General features: G+C 38.0%; 1 protein-coding gene and 1 long non-coding RNA gene across 5 annotated transcripts in view; one reads left to right on the forward strand and one right to left on the reverse strand.

Annotated features, from left to right (window-relative positions):
* The window catches only part of LOC120887505 (uncharacterized), a 99,361-nt gene that overhangs the window by 72,019 nt on the left and 12,662 nt on the right, over positions 1 to 14,680 (reverse strand). For all 4 annotated transcript variants that reach the window (XR_013426752.1, XR_013426751.1, XR_013426749.1 and 1 more), the window contains exon 4: positions 13,814 to 13,986. This is a non-coding gene — a long non-coding RNA (uncharacterized LOC120887505). The remainder of the gene's footprint in view (positions 1 to 13,813; positions 13,987 to 14,680) is intronic.
* On the forward strand, positions 4,075 to 5,295 carry LOC120887602 (uncharacterized protein C12orf71-like). Its single transcript, XM_078024691.1, has 2 exons — positions 4,075 to 4,658; positions 5,092 to 5,295. The coding sequence occupies exons 1-2, from the start codon at positions 4,098 to 4,100 to the stop codon at positions 5,293 to 5,295; spliced, it is 765 nt and encodes a 254-aa protein (XP_077880817.1). The 5' UTR covers positions 4,075 to 4,097.

A 14,680-nucleotide genomic window follows, 5' to 3' on the forward strand; every position in this document is an offset into this window, starting at 1 on the left:
AACTATAATGAGAGCAGGGAGCAAGAGCAGGAAGAGAAGATTAACATTAAACAGAGACATGAGATGGGAGGGAAAGGGAGAGAAAAGGGAAATTGCATGGAAATGAAGGGAGACCCTCATTGCTATACAAAATTACGTATAAGAGGTTATGAGGGGAATGGGAAAATAAACAAGGAGAGAAATGAATTACAGTAGATGGGGTAGAGAGAGAAGATGAAAAGGGAGGGGAGGGGGGATAGCAGAGGATAGAAAAGGTAGCAGAACAGAGAAGTTGGCATTTCATATACTGAGACCTCTGAAAATAGGAGCCCTAAATAAACTGTAGTGCCACTAAGTTGTTCTTATAATGTATTTTGGTCACAGTGATGCAAAAACTGACTGAAAAAAGGCCTAGATCCTTTGGTTTTCTATATCCCTTTACTCTTTCCACACATATACTAATAGGGCATTATGTAAAATTGTGGATGTGTAACCAACGTGATTCTGCAATCTGCATTTGGGGTAAAAATTGGGAGTTCATAACCCACTTGAATCTAATGTATGAAATATGATATGTCAAGAGCTTTGTAATGTTGTGAACAACCAATAAAACACACACACACACACAAATAAGAATATAGAGTTGTTAAAGAACTATGTTAAATACAATAACATAATAAATCTCTTATGAAATGCTAGTTTGCTGAAATAATTTTATTCATGTTGAATAACTAACTAATACCTAAACATTTATTAAGTCAGAATGTGAAATGCAGGCAATATTGGTAATTAGTCAAAAATTATTATTGTAAAAAAGTAATTTTTATTATGGATGGTCCACATTGTAAAATTGTGCAAAAGTAATATATGTTCAGTAGAAAACTCACTTCACATTTTCAATTTGATCACTTCCTAGGCTAAGGAGCGACAATTCTATGCTGTTTAGGGATAGGGATACTGGGTAGTGACAGAAGTGGCAGATCCCAGTTAGACATATGGTCATCAGAATTTACAATACTCTACAATGTACTCAGTTGCTAGCATCGAGAGGATCCGCATATTCAATAAATTAAATGAGGCATTCATGGGCCTTTCTCCTGTTCCTTACCTTGGACTCAGAGCAAGGCATCTGCCATCTGTGAACTGAGATCTCTGAAACTGTGAGTCTCAAATAAGTTTTCCCTCTTCTAGGTTGATCCTGTCAAGAATTTTGGTCACATCAATGTAAAAGCTGCCTAAAACACTGCAGAAATTGGTCTCTTCTGTCATTAAAAAAGCAGCCATCAATTCTATTTGTTTCATACTTTGAATTGTGTAAAATGAGTATTCACAGAGAGTCCATCAAAGTCATTTTCAAACATCTTTAGAAAATCATGCCTGCTTGCCAGCATCTCACAGATTAATTTTGTGAACATCAGAAAAAATGTATGATAGAGAACCACAGCCACACTATACAAACTGTGAGTATCTGTGTCTACGGCATCTGAGGTCTCCTACACAGCAGCTCATAAATGTAATTTTTTCATTGTCCACCTGAAACACATATTATATATCCAGGTCAAATTCCAAATTGTTATAGACCATTGTTCTCACCTTCCCCTTCTCTTTGCAGACTAAACACAAACTCTGAAGACAAGAGAAAAGCAAAAGAAGGCGGTAGCTTATTTCCCACACAAACCATGAATCTAGGATCTACCTATTTGAAGGAATGAGGTTGGGGGTGCTTCATGAATTTACAGTTGATATTTGAACCATATGTTTTGGTAGCTGAATAAAGGGCAGTGAAATACAAATAGCTTATAGAATTCCAATCATTGTGCAGACCTGAGACTCTCCCAGCCAGACTGAGTTATAAATGTGCATCAATGCATATGGCCCTTGAGCATGCAAACAGCTGGATTAAAGGGGAAAGGATGACACAGCCCTTTTGAAATAATATCTCAGAACCATGTATTCCAGATGATTTTCTCAGGAACAGGGGACCAGTTTTAAATATTGGATTTTGGTGTTAATTTTTCCACAATCCTTCTTTCTGCCACAATCATATTCCTCCCTTTTTGAAAGAGAATATTTATTCTGTGCCACTGTATATTGGACTTAGGAAACTTGTTTTTTTTTATTTTACCAGTGCTCATGGTCAAGATCTTGCCTTGAGTCTCAGAGGCGACTTTGGACTTGAACAGGACTATTTGAGCAGTGCTGGATCTGCTAAGAGTATGAAACTCTTGTAAAGAAACTAATGGCTTTTTATACTATTATAAAATATAAATATATTTATACTTTTTATACTATTATTATATTTATAGCTATTAGGGACTAGGGGCAGAATATTTTGGTTTGGATATGAGGTGTCCCTTAGAAGTTCAAGCTAATGCAATAATATTCAGAGGAAAATAAGTAGATTATGAGATCTATAACCAAATCAGTCCAACTGAGTGGTCAGTGTAGGCAAGTGGGACAGGGCTGGAGGTTGTGGGTTACTAAAGGTGTGTCCTGAAATTGCTATTCTTCCTGCAGTTCCTTCCTTTCTGTTCAGCTTTCTAACCCATCATCATTAGAGCACATCTCCTACCCTGGGCCCTGTCCCCATGATGTGCTGCCTCAACGTGAACCCAGAACAGAGAAGTTGGCATTTCATATACTGATACCTCTGAAAATAGGAGCCCTAAATAAACTGTACTGCCACTAAGTTGTTCTTATCATGTATTTTGGTCACAGTGATGCAAAAACTGACTGAAAAAAAGACCTAGATCCTTTGGTTTTCTATATCCCTTTACTCTTTCCACACATATATAGCAACAGGTTCCTCTGTTGCCATGGTAGCCAACAGTCTCAGAACACAGACTTCTAACAGTTGGATGTTTAAGCCACTGGGAAGAAGGATCTGAAGGACTTCGACTTATGCCACTGGATTTGGCAGCATCACTTTGTGTGGGCAGCAATCAGAGCTCGGCGTGACTGATCTTCAATGTGAGTGTGTGTGAGTGTGTGTGTGTGTGTGTGTGTATGTATGTAAAATAGAAAGAGAAAGGATAGAGAAAAAAAGAGATACTCTGTTTGTAATTTGCCACACTTACATGCTGTGGCATAAATGAAAATGCTGGAATAAAGATGCCATCATATGATGGGAGAATGGACACTTAAACAGCTCTACTTTCTATAGAAAGAAATTTAGTAGTAACAACATAAGACATTAACATATTTGTGAGCTTTGGACCACTGATCCAAAAGATAGGAATGTAAAGAGAGAGAGAGTCAAGACATTGATTGATAAAGAGGTATTGACTAATATTAATAATAAGAAAATTATTAAAGGTCAAATTAACCTAAGGATTAGTGAATATAAAACTAAATGCTCATTAATAAGTAACCATTGATATAGCATTAATAAGAATAGGATTAAGAATAACACAATGGGAACTGGGGCTGTGGCTCAATGGTATCTCACTTACCTTGCATGTGTGAGGCACTGGGTTCAATTTTCACCACCACATATAAATAAATAAAATAAATAAATGTTTATCAACAACTAAAAAAATATTAAGAAAAAATGCACAATGGTCATATGTGTGTTTCCTGCTGGCTGGGCTGTCATATATAATAATCTCTCTACTGATGTGACTCCACATGTATATGAATGGGTGTATATATGTACAATGTATGTTAATACAATTATGTGTGTATGAAGAAAAAGGAAAGATTATGAGGAAATCCACCAGATTCTTTTATGAATATCACATATTTCCTCTGGATCATGGCATGAGAGTGGCATTTATTTTCAACTTTATACTTTCCTGAATTTTTCAAATTGTATTCAGTTTGAAATATAATATCAAACATCTTGAACTATCTTTCAAATATCTTGAAAAAGTGTAAGTGGAAACAGGTTGAGGTGCTCATATTATACAATACAATAGAAAGAGAACGGTCTGTCTCTTCTCCCCTTCACCGGAGAACACAAACACAGGACCCACGTCTGACAAAGTGGGTTAGTTATGAATGAAGAAAGGAATGGGAATTATTGCTAAAGTGCATGACTCTCTTCCCAATACCTTATAATACGTTTTTTGTTTCCTTTGGAAGTTTGCAGATTGAGGCAGAACTTGGATCTGTGCACAATGGAAGATACATTCTACCACAGCAACTGCACTGACAAAGAAGACTGCATTTCTAACTGCAAACCAAACCTGAGCCTCTCTGGAGGCTATTGCCCCTATAAGGACAGAAGTGACTGGAAGGACAGTAGCTCCTCTGAAGATTCTACATCTGAGGCTTCTTTCTGCTACTCCCTCCCTCCTGTCCAAGAGGGACAGCTGACTGAAAGTGAAAGTATGACCATAGGGAGAAGAGAACAAATCCATGAGTCAGAGCAGCTTTGTGGACTACCTATTGTCCGTGTTGTGGATGTTTATCTGGACTCCCACTATGAAGATGCACTAGCTTCTCTCGATCTACACGGAGAGTACCAGTGGATGGACAAGTACCCAAGGGGGAGGATGAGGAAGATTCTCTGGAAAATGGAGGTTCTAATGAGATACCTTAAGGTATTTCCAGATGATCTGAAAGATGATGATGATGATGATGATGAAGATGAAGATGATTATGATGAAGACCATGACAATGTAGACTATGATGAAGACAAAGATGATGATGATGAAGATGAAGATGAAGATGATGAGGTGAGCATGGAGCTGCCAGATTTCAGAGCTAGGGATAGGCCCAGGGGGGTGCCAGGTTTGACAGCTTGGATTCAGTCATTCTACCTGCTGTGAAGCAGAGGTGGAACCCAGTATGCCAAGAGATGAGCAATGAAAGAAGGAAGGCAGCTAAGAAAGGAGGTATGGGAGAGGTATAAGGAAAACGCCAAGGAGCCCTGAGAGAGACAAGAGAGGGGGAGGAACAAAGAGAAGGATGAATAATAATTCTTTTAAAATGTGTGTGTGTGTGTGTGTGTGTGTGTGTCTTTCTACTGGTTAATGAATACTTATAGTTCACATTTACATTCAGGCTATTTTGGTTAAGAAAAAAAATTAGATTTCCATAAATGAGCAAACATTGATTTTATTGCTGCTGACACTACACATTTCTAACTCATCCTCATTCTCTTCTCAGATGATAAGCCAGGAGACAGTCACTGAAGATGCCCTCTCAGTCTCATCAGGGCAGTCAATGAAGGGGGACATACCTATTAACTCAGAAACCACATCGTGTCTGAACATCAGGTCTATCATCCACTGGTTCAGAAAGCGGGTGGTCTCCTCCCTACCTGGGAGAAGGCGCCCTGACACAGCCTATAAGGACCCCAGTCTGCTGTAATCGAAGAAAAAATGTTTTCGTAGAGGCAAGAGAATCCAACCTCAGTAGCCCCTCAAAGTTAGGAAACCTTACATACTCATAGCATTTAAAATTTGTTGAAAACCCCTATTCAATAGTCCCCATAGTTTTAAGTTTTTTAAAAATTAAAAAATATTGTTGTTATTCATGACTTCCTTCTTTTCCATCATATAATGTGGGTCAAGGTTCTAATTATATATGTTGTCTAGAAGAGTTATATGCATTCTCAGATATCTCAGGTGGTGGTAGGATTCCTAAACTAAAGGCATTCTGTTTCTCCCTCTCAACATCCCTTCTTACTGCATTTGTCCCCATTTTATTTGTTTTATTTCATGTGTTTCATCCTCTTTGATCATTAACTCATCTCCCCACAGCCAGAAGGCAGCAGGACACCTGTTAGACTCCCAAATCGCAGGATGGTTTTGGAGGAACTTCTGAGTCTTGAGCAAGTGGCAGCAGAAAGTGAGACAAAGAGGAAGCTTATTCCAATTAATAGTATTTGGGGACACTCAGAAAGCCAATATGATGATCCTGGGCTGGTTCTGGTATGTGGTTCTATCACCTCCTGGCCTATATGTAGGGATTAAACCTGAGATGCTTAACCATTGAGCCATATCCCCAGCCCTTTTAATTTTCTTTTGAGACAGGATCTTGCTCAGAGCCTTGCTAAGTTGTTGAGGCTGACTTTGAACTTATGATCCTGCCTCAGCCTGCCAAGCAGCTGGGATCAGAGGCTGTGCCACCATCCCATCTGCATATTTGTACTTTCTTGTGATCAGAATGTTAATCCACATATAGCAAGCCTTTGCTTCTTATTTGCCACTTAACATCATGTCATAGGTTGTCACACTAAGAAGAGCAACTACTTACTGTTGCATTCAATTTTCCAAATGACAGCTTCATCTCAGTTTTCAATAACACAGTATTGTACTATATAAGTATACTATAATGATACATAACTGTGTTGTTAGGATAATTTTATCCTATATGCAAACAATTTTACAGTCAATGTCCTTTCCACATTTGTACAAATATGTCTGTAAGACACATTTTTTAAAGCAAAATTCCCAAAAGATAAAGAAGATACCTCAATTTTATAGTACGCATCAGAGAAAGGTTTGTCTGGCTTTTTGAATTTCATCAATTTACACTTCACATGAGAATACCTTACTGAACATTTTCTCCAATGATGAGTATTATCCAAATTTTTATCTGTACCAACCTACTAAGAAATGTGTCCTTATTTATTATTTCACTTTGCATTTCTTTATTTGCTCTGTTGAATTTTTATTATTTATTATTCTTTGATGTTTGTGACTGTTGCCAATTTTTCTATCAGGTAATATTTCCTTTTCTTATAGATTTATAACACTCAATGTGTTTTAAAAACTGGGCCTTCATCTTTTGTACAGGTCACATGTTTTTGCAAATTTCCGTAGGTTTTTGATTCTATAATTTTATTACCTTAAATGATGCTGATGCTATATAGTCAATTTTATCAGTCTTTGGTTACTTACTAATTAAGTAGTAAGTATTATTCAGATGGAGAGAGTTATTCAGATGGAGAGAGCAGTCCAGTCAGTAACTGATAGGCAACAGATGGATAGCTGTGAGTAGTGGGACCATGAGATTATAGGAGGAATTCTATAAACTGAACTACTGTGCTGACCCCTACAGACATTCTTTTACCAAGCAATTTACCTGCAATCCTACCTGGCTTAAGTCAAAAGGAACTTTACATTCCTTAACAAGATACCTCTTATTTGCAGAAAAAATGCAACCCCAAAATACCTATAGGAAGAACACGGTTATCTGGAGGGAAAGTTTTGTGATCCTTACACAGACCAGATCCTAGAACTCCAGGAGATTAGGATAATTTCACCTAATCATAACATCTGTAAGAACAGATTCTTAGAGACTTTATGGTTCCAATTAGAACCAGTCAGCAAAGGCAAATTTGACCTAGACTTGCCCTGAAACCTTGCCATGTGCAATGGGGCTTGGTGGTCTGATGCCATCCTTCTGTCAGTCAAAAGTCTAAAGGTGGACCTGGGAGGGACTCTGGAAACTTCCCTGAGACTTACAATAAATGTTGAGGGCAGGAGGGGTGCACCTTCCTTCTATGAAGACCCAATCTCTCCTTTGAGAAAGTACCCTTTTCCATCCCTCTAAACTCAATCACATGGCCAAAGTCCTTCCTGTATAATGGCAACAATCAGTAAGAAAGGACTGCCTGGCCACCTCAGCTCCACCATGGGCACTGCAACACAACTACACAGCACTGTGGCTGGCTCTGTTATCTTTGCTAACCATCCCTTTCATGCCACCATGAGCTCTAGGAGAACAGACACTCTACCCTGGCCACCATTGTCCCTCAACATCTGGATCAGAGCCTCTCCCATGGCAGACATTCAATCCATCTTTGATGAGTGGGTGAAGATTCTATTATAGTCTGAAAGTCTGGGTCCCCCATCACAAGATTTATATACTGAAATCCTACCCCTAAGGTGAGAGCCTTGGGAGGTGGGGGCTTTGTGAGGGGATTAGATTGTAACAGCAGAGACTTCAGAAATGCAACTAAGGTCCTCATAACACAGAATTCAGAGACACCCTCTCCCCTTCTGCTACATGAGGACACAGTGAAAATGTGCCACCTCACCAGACAGAATCTGATGGAGCCTTGAACTTGGACTTCCCATCCAGGATAAAGAGAAACAAATGTCTCTGATTATAAGGCACCTACTTTGTGGCCTTTTGTTATAGAAACCCAGTAGAATAAGAGCTTCTATCAACACCAAGATTCATCAGAAACCAAGTCCATGTGACCCCATCCTGACAGCCTCTCTTTAAAAAATATGTCCCATCAGGAAACCACACAAGGAATTATAATGCTTAACTAATTTGACAGAAGGGAAAAGGAAGCTTTCCTGGGGTGAGATATTTAAATACCTAAACACTCAGAATTATCTGGAAGAAACAGGTGTGGGATGGGTGGGCAATTAATAGAAACTCCCAGTGAAGCAAGAATTCAAGACAGGCAGTCAGTATAGACAGGATGGACAGCAAAAATGGAGGCTAGTTTGGGTCTGGGAGATTGGAGATCACCCTTGGATTGTTAATGCCTCCAGAGCCCTTTGATTACCAAGATCACCTGCCTATACTGCCCCTCCCAGAATGCTGTTAATGAAGCAGCCCCTGAGCAGCTAGGAAGTTGCTAATTAATGCCCCTGAGATGCTACCTGCCTGGATCACTCCATTTGGCCCTTCTCTCTGCTCATATGCTTCTCACCTTTGGCCATCCCACCAGTGTCTCCTGAGCCTCCTCAGTGTGCAGAATGGAGAGAGATAAGGGGAAAGAGGGCAAGAGAACAAAGACAATCTAAAATGTATAAAAGTTGTAGGACACTCCCACTTCTTGGGACAACAGCTATGACTGGCCCACTTTCCCCTCCCAGGAGAAGTCTGTGTTACTACTTTTTAAATAAAACTTACTACACTTGTCTCAGAGCACTTCTCTAATGCTCAAACTTTAACATCTGAGGAAGCAGAACTGATAACTGGCAGTTATCTCCAGGAGTAGGGATTTGCAAATATAGAGGGAAAATGTATTTACATATTGGGGCATTTTCATTTTTGAGGCAAGTACACTTAGAATTTATCTCTTGTTCTAGAAAAAAATAGTTTAAAAGTTAAAAATATGTATGTGCCTGAAATTACTATGTTCTTAGTGACACACATGTTTATTATACTACTATCTTCCTTTAAGAAAAAGTTTCAGGGAATTCTAACTGTGTCAATATTGAGTAAAAGCACCCTCAAACCCTTTCTTAATCAAATGAGATGTTAATAGTTAAGAGAATTAGGTTGGGACCATGGCTCAGTGGTAGAGCGCTCACCTAGCATGCATGAAGCACTGAGTTCGATCCTCAGCACCTCATAAAAATAAAATAAAGATATTGTGCCCATCTATAACTAAAAATTAAATATTCTTTTTTAAAAAGAAACCTTCTGCTGAGAGAAAATGCTAACCCAACTTAAGAAAGAACTCTGGCTCAAGTGTGCCTGTTAATCATAAAGAAAACTGAGAAATCTTATTCAAAAGATGACAAGACCCACATTTGCACAGTAAAAAAAAATGTTCTTCAAGTAATTCAAGTGCTTTTAAACCCCAAGTGCCATTTTCAAACAGCAAGGGAAGAATAACAAAAACACTCACCTCACAGTTGCGTTTGCACACTTTAATGCTAGACTAAATGAGTCCATCATAAATGGCAGACTATTGTTAAGTAAGCTTCAGAGAAGATCCTTGTTCTTAGGTATTTCTATAATCATTTAATTAAAGACATAATAAGTTACAGAAAACCCCATGAAAAGATTAAAAATAAATAAAAACCTTCTAAAGTGGTTAACTTTTGAAGATTGGAGATGGTGGACTGGAAGTCAGCTACATTTCCAGTTTCTCCATGACACAAGTTTCAAGCATCAGGACCACTGCTTCCCAGTGACATGATGAATTGACTGAAATTGTATCATCACAGAGATTGTTAGAGAGACTCAGAAATTTGGGTTCATTGACCAGAGAATAAGAAAGAATGTGTTGCAGCCAAGCTGGCTATGGCAGCAGCAGCAGTGCTCTTTCTATGGAGAAAAGGAAAAACAGAGAGATAAACACAATGGACAGAAAACCTATCAGAGAAGCTGCCTGAACCTAGCTGATCCAGAGGCTGCACTGTGAACCTGTATTTGAAAAGTGCTCAGAGATTTTCAACTGGCCACAGAGAACTTAGTCAGAACCATCTGGAGGCAATCTTTGTACAGCTGCTGCTTCAGAGTTGGAAGGTCACAGCTAACACTGCCACACTGTCCCAGGAAGCTTGTGCCATGTGGCCTAGGATATACCTCACAGAACATGATTAAAACAGGCACAGAGAAGACTGTACCCAGGGGTCAAGTCAGAAATATGGAGGGTTCTCCTTCGAGTCTGGTAGTGCAAATATGACCCTAGTGGCATCCCCTCCTTTACAGAAAATATTAAGCTATTCCAGAGACCCTCACCATAATTGTTCTTAGGTTATCAGCAAGAATACCTGCAAAAGGGTTCAAGTAGAGTCAGACTTCCTGTTTCACTGTCCCACAATAACTAAATTTGGCTGTGAGCCCTGAAGAGATCAGCACTCTAGATTCTGAGCACATCTTACTTTTGCACAACATTTACAGGCAGCTAGTGTCATAAATTTTTGAGTCCAAATGATATATGATTGTATGTAAGAGTTTTCAGGTAGTAAGTGTGTTTAAAAATGCAGAGTGCAAATCATGCTAATTTTAGTTCTTCTTTTCCTATCCATATTCCTTTAATTTATTTCCTCTAATTGTACTGACTAGTATTTCAAGAACAATATTAAATAGAAGTGGTAAAAAAAGGGCATCCCTATCTTATCTAGTTTTTAGAGAGAATGCTTTCAATTTTTCTCCATTTAGAATGATGTTGGCCTAGGGCTTAGCATAGATAGCTTTGTTTTTGATATGATTCTGTGTTCAATTTGCCAGTATTTTATTGAGAAATTTTGCATCTATGCAAGAATTTAAAATCAATACCCATTAATCAAAGGCATTTCTATATGTCAGTGACAAATCCTCTGAAATAGAAACAAGAAAAATTACCCCATTTACAATAGCCTCAAAAAAGATAAAATAGTTAGGAATCAACTTGACAAAAGAAGTAAAAGACCTTTAAAGTGAAAATTATAGAACACTAAAGAAATAAAATAAAGAACATCTAAAGAAGATGGAAAGATCTCCCTTGTTCTTGGATAGTCTGAATTAAAATTGTCAAAACTACTGTACTACTAAAAGCACCATATAGATTTAATGCAATTCCAATCAAAATACCAATGATATTTCTCATAGAAATAGAAAAAAATAGTCATGAAATTCATTTGAAAAAATAAGAGACCAAAAATTGCGAAAGACATCCTTAGCAAAAATAGTGAAGTAGGTATCATCACTATATCAGACCTTTAACTATACTACAGAGCAATATTAACAGAAACAGCATGATATTGGCACCAACATAGACTTGTAGACCAATGTTACAGAACAGAGAAAAAGAGACAAATCCCCATAAACATATATTTGACAAAGGCATCAAAAACATATATTGGAGAAAAGATAGTCTCTTCAACAAATGGTGCTGGGAAAACTGGAAATCTATATGTAACAAATTAATCCCATATCTCTCACCATGCACAAAACTCAACTCAAAGTGGATCAAAGGCCTAGAAATTAAACCAGAGGCCCTACACCTAATAGAAGAAACAATAGGCCCAAATCTCCATCATATTGGATTAGACCCCAACTTCCTGAATTAGACTTGTATAGCATAAGAATTTAAATCGAGAATCAATATAAATTGGATACATTCAAATTAAAAAGCTTCTTCTCAGCAAAAGAAACAATCAGTGAGGTGAATAGAGAGCCTACAGAATGGGAGAAAACTTGTACTACATGCACATCAGATAGAATACTAATCTCTAGGATAAATAAAGAAGTAAAAAATCTTAACACCCCAAAAACCCAAATGAACCAATCAATAAATGGGCCAAGCAACTGAACAGACACTTCTCAGAAGATGAAATACAATCAATCAACAAATATGAAAAAAGTTCAAAATCTCTAGTAATTAGAAAAATGCAAATCAAAACTGCTCTAAAATTTCATCTAACTACAGTCAGAATAGCAGCTATTAAATTTCAACTAACTACAGTCAGAGTAGCAGCTATTAAGTATACAAACAACAGGGCCATGGCTGTAGCTCAGTGGTAGACCACCTGCCTTGCATACGTGAGGCACTGGGTTTGATCCCAGCACCACATAAAAATAAATACATAAAGATACTGGATCTATCTACAATTAAAAAATACAAACAACAATAAGTGTTGGCAAGGATGTGGGGATAAAGGCAATCATACATTGCTGGTGGAATTGCAAATTAATGCATCCAAAAGTGAAAGCAATATTGAGATTCCTTGGAAAACTGGGGATAGAAACACCATTTGACCCAGCTATCTCACTCCTCAGTCTATGCCCAAAGGACTTAAAATCAGCATACTACAGGGACACAGCCACATCAATGTTTATAGCAGCCCAATTCACAGTAGATAAATTGTGAGACCAATATGGATACCCTTCAGTAGATGAATGAATAAAGACAATGTGATAAATATACACAATGGAATATTACTCAGGATTAAAAGAGAAGAAAATTATGGCATTTGCAGGTAAATGGATGGGGTTGGAGAATATAATGGTAGGTCAAGTAAGTCAATCCCCAAAAAACTAAATGCAGAATACTCTCTGATATAAGGATGCTGTTTCATAATGGGGATGGAGTGGGCAGCATGGGAGGAATAGATAAACTTTAGATAGGGCAAAGGGGAGGGAGGTGAATGGAGAAGGCATAAGGGTAGGAAGATGGTGGAATGAGATGGACATCATTATCCTAAGTACATGTATGAAAACATGAGTGGTGTCATTCTACTTTGTGCACAACCAGAGACATGAAAATTTCGGCTCTATTTGTGTAATATGAATTGAGTTGCATTCTGCTGTCATATATAACAAATTAGAATAAATAAAATAAAGAAAGAAAAAAGAAAGCAGAGTGCAATAAATGCCTCTAGGTTTGGCTGGGAGCCTTCACAGGGATGTTCACACTTCAAAGGAGAATAGTTAGATCCTAGGGAAAATCCTTTACAATAAAAAAATATGAGTGAATGGTGCTAATTAGGTTCCCTGAAAACCAGCTGGTGGGGGAAATGGGAGCACAACCCTCCCTTTTCCAAGCACTACTTACTACTTTTTCAGTGTATTTAGTATTCAGGGCTGGGTTAGTTACCCAAGCACAAGTTCATAGGGAATAAACTCTGCCACTGAAATAAATCCAGAGAAGAGACAGCTCACCTTGACCTACACCAAATTAACTGTACACAAACTTTGTTAAAAATAATAGAAAAGTCAAAACCCTAGAAGGAATAATCAGGTCCCAATTAGAAACAGCTGATAGAACTCACTTTCCACTTATGGGCATTCACTTCTACAGAAAATCAGAGAGAAGACACTTTAGCAAGAGAAGGTCATGCCCTAAAAAAGATCCACACATAACACAAGAAGAGAAATCAATCCCAAAAGTTATATAAAATCTATCCCAGGAATACATGAAATATGAATAAACAAGGTAACACAATACCTTGTGATGGCAAATTTCATCCTGTAAAATTAACAGTCATTGACAGAGAAATAAAAGTAATGACCATGTACCTCCTAGGCCTGTTTTCCTGTGCAGTAGCTTACCTGTTGCCTTCCACCTCAAAGTGTAAAGATGGAGAATTAAAAGAGATTATAGGATAGGAAGGCAAAAAAAAAAAAAAACTTTAGAGAATCCCCCACTCGCCGCCAAGAAACTGTTGTCCCAAGAAAACAAGGAAGAAATGGGCAGACTCACCTCTCCCCATGCCAATTCTTCAGGGCATGCAACCTGTTCAGTTTGTCCCCATGTTCCAAGTGCTCATCAGGAGGTGGAAATAACAGCTGATATCCTGCAGACTCAGGCTCACCAACTATATGGGCAGGTTGGCTTCAGGAGCCTTTGCTTTCTTGCTGAGAGCATCCAGGCTCCTGAAATCACAGCAAACCTCTGCTATCACTGACCCACACTTTTATGTCACTGTCTTTTGATTTACAGATAACTTCAGAGTTATTTGCTCCCTCTACTACTATGAAAGGCATATGGAAGGAAGGCCCTCCTATCCTCTAGCAGCAAGGATGAACTCATCCATTAGCAACTCTTGAGGTGCCACATCATATTATAAAAGCCCCACCTGGAGCTCCTCGCCTAGAGGCATAGGACCAATGATGAAAAAACTAGGGATATAAATATTTAGAAATCAACCAATATTAAGACTTCATTTTAAAGCACTACATCCTTCAAGGCGTAAAGCCACATCTTCCAGGATTCATAATTCTGACATTTTCTTGTTGTTAGTACTTTGATCACTGACACTAGCTACTACACTGTTTAATTCCTAGCAGTTGGAAAATATATTCTATTGACGTTAATCCAAAAATGTAACAGATTAAGGTGTTTTTCTGTTATCCAAAAGAAATGCTTTTAAATACTTTCAAATCTAAAACTTAGATTAAGAAAGATGACTAAGGTGTATTTTCTTGCCTTTGGAGCAAAACGCAAGTGAATAAGAATATGATAATTTGTTGAGTTTCTTGAGATTCTTGGTTTTAAAGCTCACAGCTTAGAATGTGTCTGGAGAGCACGGTAAAATGTGATGCTTTTAAATAAAATTGTTCCAAGGTA

Source organism: Ictidomys tridecemlineatus, chromosome 10 (assembly GCF_052094955.1).
Source record: "Ictidomys tridecemlineatus isolate mIctTri1 chromosome 10, mIctTri1.hap1, whole genome shotgun sequence".
Classification (NCBI taxonomy): Eukaryota; Metazoa; Chordata; class Mammalia; order Rodentia; family Sciuridae; genus Ictidomys; species Ictidomys tridecemlineatus.